Source organism: Gossypium raimondii, chromosome 4, assembly GCF_025698545.1.
Source record: "Gossypium raimondii isolate GPD5lz chromosome 4, ASM2569854v1, whole genome shotgun sequence".
In the NCBI taxonomy this organism is placed as follows: domain Eukaryota; kingdom Viridiplantae; phylum Streptophyta; class Magnoliopsida; order Malvales; family Malvaceae; genus Gossypium; species Gossypium raimondii.
Genome location: NC_068568.1, coordinates 4,127,346 through 4,133,484, shown reverse-complemented (window position 1 = coordinate 4,133,484; position 6,139 = coordinate 4,127,346). Strand labels below are relative to the sequence as shown.

At 35.9% G+C, this 6,139-nt stretch overlaps 1 protein-coding gene across 1 annotated transcript; it reads left to right on the top strand.

The window, feature by feature from the left end:
• Positions 1 to 4,385: 4,385 nt before the first annotated feature.
• On the top strand, positions 4,386 to 5,847 carry LOC105779803 (protein EXORDIUM-like 5). The gene has a single exon (XM_012603735.2). The coding sequence runs from the start codon at positions 4,578 to 4,580 to the stop codon at positions 5,628 to 5,630; it is 1,053 nt and encodes a 350-aa protein (XP_012459189.1). The 5' UTR covers positions 4,386 to 4,577; the 3' UTR covers positions 5,631 to 5,847.
• The last annotated feature ends 292 nt before the right edge of the window (positions 5,848 to 6,139 follow it).

Here is a 6,139-nt window from a genome sequence, read left to right as displayed (position 1 = left end):
TTTAATTAAAATTGATTAAAAGAATTTTATTTAAAGAACAATAAATATTATTACGAGGATTTTATGTCTTTTTATATTTTTATATAAATAAATAAAATACAATTTAAACCTAAAATAAAATCTACAATTAGTGAGCTTTAAACTTTAGGGTATCAAAACTCTAAAACACGAGTTTTGTCATTTCAACCAAATGTTTTATTAAAAAAATTAGAGGTCTTTATTTTTTACATATTTTTTATAAATGTATATTTTTTCATATTCTAGCTAACATTATATTTATATTTTAAATTATTTTTAATATTCAGCTTATTACCAATTATGCCTAATATTATAACATCAACAATCGTCCAATTATGTGTAAGTTTTCGTTTTAGTAATTTAAATAAAATAAGTTACAACTTGATTACCAATGTTTTCGAGTTAATCACAGTTAAGTGACCAAAGAAATAATCTCAAAACAATTGTGACCAAATTGCATTTTTTAATTGAGTGATTAAAATGGAAACTTATACATAGTTGAATCCCAATAGTTTTAACTCATAAATTTTATTAAAAAAACCATTATTTTCATAATGAATCAAATTGATCCTTAAAAATATCGATTTGAAATAAAATATTTAATCGATTAATGTGCAAATTGATATTAGCGATCATTAAATCAAACTAAAAACCTATTAAATATTTTTTAATTTTAATAATTTATTCAATTCAAACGATTTAACCACAACTAAATAAGGTATTTATCCCCTTTTTTTTTATTTGGCCTTTTAGGTCTTTTTTTTGAAAATTAAGAAATAGGCCAATTTTGGAGAGAGAGTATGAAAGCGCGTCCAGTTGGGCACGCTTTCACACATTCTCTCCTAGGGTTAGAGTTCTTTAATTTTGTTAGGGTTAGGGTTTGTGTTTTTAGGGTTTAAGGTTATAGTTCTAGGGGTGAAACTGTGAAAGTTTATAGGGAGATTTGAGGGATTGGGGATGCAATAATGCGCCTCAGAAGCCATACATTTCATATGTCATGCCGAGTTAGGACCATTACCTCAGAAACCCATCCTATGGAAGTGAGGTTTTGGGGTGCTAGTGCTTGATACGAACACATGTTGAAGTCTAAGTGGAGGTCCCGATTGTCCACTGTGATGCGGTCACTAGTTCGAGTATAACTAGGGGCCAGTTGGCGGTCGTTATGCGGTCACGAGTTTAAGCTTTTTGGATACTAGCAAATGATGCCTTATATATATCATACATAAGATTGAGGTCATAATTATAAGGAAAAATAGAGGGTTTTCTGGTGTAATCAAAGTAATTTTTTCTCTATTTCCAGGCAACCAGTATTTTTAACCTTTCATTCTTATATGAAGGTTGACACCAAGGTGGATACAAGAGGGCTCCCAGGCAGAAAACGGATGTTTCGACAGAAGTAAAGATCAAACTTGAGTCGACGCGGCAGTGATTGTAGTTATTAACGGGTTGTTTAATAATGACAACCATTGTCGCCCCGAAAGGAGCATCAACTTTACTCCACCAAAACAGCCGCTGCCCGCCTAAGAATCCTCCTGCATCCACTAAGGTGTCGACCTTCAGATAAGAAGAAAGTTTAAAGATACCAACTGCCTGGAAATGGAGAAAAAAATTACGCCGGTTTTAACGAGAAGCTCCACAGTTTTTCCCTATGATTATACCTTCAAATTTCTATATGGTATTTATAAGGCAACATTTTCGGGTATCCAAAAAGTTTGAGCTCGTGGCCACATAACGACTGTCAACTGGCTCCCCAGTTATACTTTGATCCATAACCGTATAACGGCCGTCGATTGAGACATCTACGTAGACTTCCATCTGTGATCATACAAAACAAAATAACCTAGGAACCTGACTTCCACAGAATAGGTTTCGGAGGTAATGGTATCAGCTCTGCAGAATATATGAAATGTGTGCGATTCGAAGTGATATCGCATTATCGATGACTAAAGAATACCTCAAACCGAAAAATATATTAGCAACGTAAATTTTTTAACACTGAAGCGGGGGAGAAAACAGAGAGAGAAATATTGTAAAGTGGAGGGATGAAGGCCGAGAGAGATGATATTTTTGAGATGATGGAGTATGAAGGGAACTTTGTTATGTATGAAATTTTATTTTACAAATCAGTGCATAATTATTATAGGTTTGAACAAATAAGTAACTAACATCAACTTTTGAGCGTTGATCTAACAACAAACGAATATCTTCGACCTGCTTGAGTAGTCCCATGTAACTCGGTCAATGGTTCCACCTATACAAGCAATATCTTAATTCAAACATATAATAAATAAACAACATTTACTATACAAACTACATATTTATTAAGAAATGATTTCTACCTTGTCATGAATGAGAACATATATAGGTTGTTCACTCGGGGATGTAAAAATGGTAGTTGCCACCAGGCCCATTATTGTAGCAAGAGAAGACAACCATCGATTGACATCTTATCTGGTTTTGTCGCCCAACACAACTCTCGGTACAGTGTGGCCAACACAGATGATCCCCAACTCATTCGTCTGCTTTCTTTGAAGTCGACTAGGTGTAGTAGCCACTTATATTTACCAAATTTTGAGATTTATCACGTATTAGAATGCCCCCGATTAACCTCAAAATGATTGCTTGGGTGTATTGTTCTTTGATGATGTCGGGTGCGTTCAGAGGAAGATATTTGAGATTGGTTTCCAATCACTTCATATCTATTCGGCCACCGTAAAACTTATTTGATGCATTCCCCAAAACTGTCTCGCAAAGGTCCTCTTTACCGAGAACGACCGTTGACCCCGTGACTACTGGCCCATCTACCGATAAATCGAGTTGTAAAGTTACGTCCTTGAGTGTGATTGTACACTTGTCGTATGGAAGATGGAAAGTGTGACTTGAGCCTCCATCTTTCCACCAACGCGTTGATAAGTGTAGGACCGAGTTTGCAACCATTAAGCATATGGGACTCATACAAGAATCTCGTGTCTTGCAAGTAACCACGAATTTCTATATCTAAGCTCCTTGACAGGTTATGTATGAACCCCTCCAAAACACGATCATCCGGCTATTTATATCGACAAAAAAAAAATTTTAAAATATTTTAAAAATAAAATACTTCAAATTTAACTTAATTGAAAATAATAAAATTTAAAATTTTGTCTTACCATTATGGCTTGAGCGGCGAAAATGTACTTGTCGTCGAAATGAATCAGAAAGATTGTCATTCATGAAAATTTAATGGAAACGAATAGTATACGAAATAATTAAATAAAACTATAATATTTTTAAACAAGTGTATCAAAAATTTAAAACAAAACTTGAGAAAATTGAGAGAGTTGAGAATTTAGAAATAATTGAGAGAGTTGGATTTGAGAGAAAAGAATAAAAAAATGGTATGATATTTATAGGAAAAAAATTACCGTTGGATCCCTTAAAAAATTTTACTGTTGCCAATATTAAAAAGAATGACAGTTGGTGGAAAGCGCGTCCAGCTGGGTGCGCTTTCCTACAAATTGTAGTTGGTCACGCTTTCATATATTCTCTCTAAAATCGACCTATTTTCCTAATTTTAAAAAACGACTTAAAAAACTCAAAAAAAGGTTTAATGACAAATTTGACCATTAACGTTTACATGTTTTGTCAAAATAACCCTAATTGTATTTTTTAGCCTTTTTTTAAATTACTTTTTTTTTAACAATTTTGATTAAAGTACCGTTAAAAAAGTCGACGGGATTATGTGAAATTTTATATGTGAAATATTTTAATGAGATATAATTTATTATTTAGTTAACCCAATAAAATAATTACATGTGGAAAATAATAAAATAAATAAATAATTCATAAAATTTAAAGATTAACTCTTAATTTAAAGAAAATAAACATAATTATCTAAAAATTCAAAATGAATGCACACATTCAAGATTTTCGGTTTGATTTATTATATATCTTTTGAAACCTCTCAATAAAAATAAACGTATTCATTCATTTTCAAATATTTTTTAGATAATTACGTTTATTTTTTAAATTAAGAGTTATTTTTTAATTTCATGTATGATTTATTTATTTAATTATTTTCATATGTAGTCATTTTATTGGGTTATCTAAATAATAAATTACATCTCATCAAAAATATTTTACATCATCCCGCTAATTTTTGTAATGTTAATTTAATGAAATCAGTTAAAAAAACAATTTAAAAAAAGGAATAAAAATGGATAGAAAAAAAATTCAAAAATATAATTAGGACCATTTTGACAAAATATATAAATGGTAGGGACCAAATTTATCATTAACAACCTAATTTAGCCTTTAACCACGACTAGTTAAAAAAAGCAGCCGATGATTTGAGCGATTGAAGGGGAAAGTAAAAGAGTGCGCACCCACACGCTGCAGCTCAGCAGCTGTCTCCAGCCCATTTCCCTCCCTTTCGCGCGACCCCATTCCCCTCTTTATATGCACCCGAAATCCCCCCATTTCTCTATACCTCCTCCTCCTCCTCCACCGCCACCGCCATCGCCGCCACCACCACCACCACCACCACCAACCCATTTTCTCTTTCATCTCCACCGCTCAAAATGTCTCTTCACCATTTGCTCTTTCCCATTCTAATACTCGCATTCTCCACTGCTTCTTCATTAGCTGCCACTGCAGAAGACCAAACTTTAAACACTCATCAAGCTGAGTTCTTTAACCCCAAGCTTCCACCCAGAATCCTTTCCTCTTCCAAAAAGTTCGAAGGCTCATCGGACATTGTCGACCTCCGTTACCACATGGGTCCCGTCCTTTCCTCGTCGCCAATCAATATCTACCTCATTTGGTACGGTCGTTGGTCTGTTTCCCAAAAACTCCTCATCAAAGACTTCATAAACTCAATTTCCCCTTCCGCGACGCCGTCATTTCCGCCGTCTCCTTCCGTTTCCGACTGGTGGAAAACCGTCTCTCTTTACACTGACCAGACTGGAGCCAACGTTTCGCGGACCGTCGTCATTGCTAAAGAACACTCCGATACGGGTTACTCCCACGGTTCTCACCTCACGCGCCTTTCAGTCCAACAAGTTATCGCCACCGCCGTCGAAGCCGCTCCTTTCCCTGTCGACCACCGTAATGGGATCTACTTAATCCTTACCTCCCACGACGTTACCGTTGAAGATTTTTGCCGTGCCGTTTGTGGCTTCCATTACTTCACGTTCCCATCCATGGTGGGTCACACTTTGCCCTACGCTTGGATCGGCAACTCGGGTAAACAATGCCCCGAGGTCTGCGCTTACCCCTTCGCCGTCCCGGGCTATATGGGCGGCGGCGGTCCGGGTTCGTTGGCCCCACCGAACGGAGACGTCGGGTTGGACGGCATGATCAGTGTGATCGCCCACGAGTTAGCCGAGCTCTCCACAAACCCACTGGTGAACGCATGGTACGCCGGAGAGGACCCCACCGCACCGACGGAGATAGGAGACCTCTGTGAAGGGTTGTACGGTACCGGCGGCGGCGGAGGGTACATCGGTCAAGTCATGAGAGACCAGAAAGGGAAAACGTATAACATGAACGGCAACAAAGGAAGGAAATTCATGGTGCAATGGATTTGGAGCCCTGTTTTGAAAGCTTGTGCTGGTCCCAATGCTTTGGATTAAATTTAATATTATTTTTCTGGGTTTTTTTTTTCCATTGAAATCATCAGATTCATTTCCATGGAATCTTGATTTTTGCATGTCAATTTAGGGTTTGAGATAGTTATATGTATTGTAGAGTTGTATAAACAGGTTGATGATAAAGTGCAAATTTAATGCTTTGGGTTTTAGAAGAATCCTGGTAAAAAAAAATGCAAAACAGTGCATAGTCTGAGCTTTACAGCGAGTGTGTTCCCCTTTTCACTCTCTTTGCTTTCAATTATGCTTGTTAAAGTGTTATGACACTTGCCACTTTCAATTTTGATGTCATTATATTTTAGTCAGTAAATTTCAAAAGTTATAATATTATTACTAAATTATTCAAAAAAGTTTCTTACTAGATAGTTAAGGTTTTTTTTTGTGTGCTCTAAGTGGCGATTTGACAAATCAATATGATGGATCAACACCCATCTATGAGTAGAAGAACATTCCTTAGATTCAAGTTGATGATGATTAATGTTGTAGATTAAAGA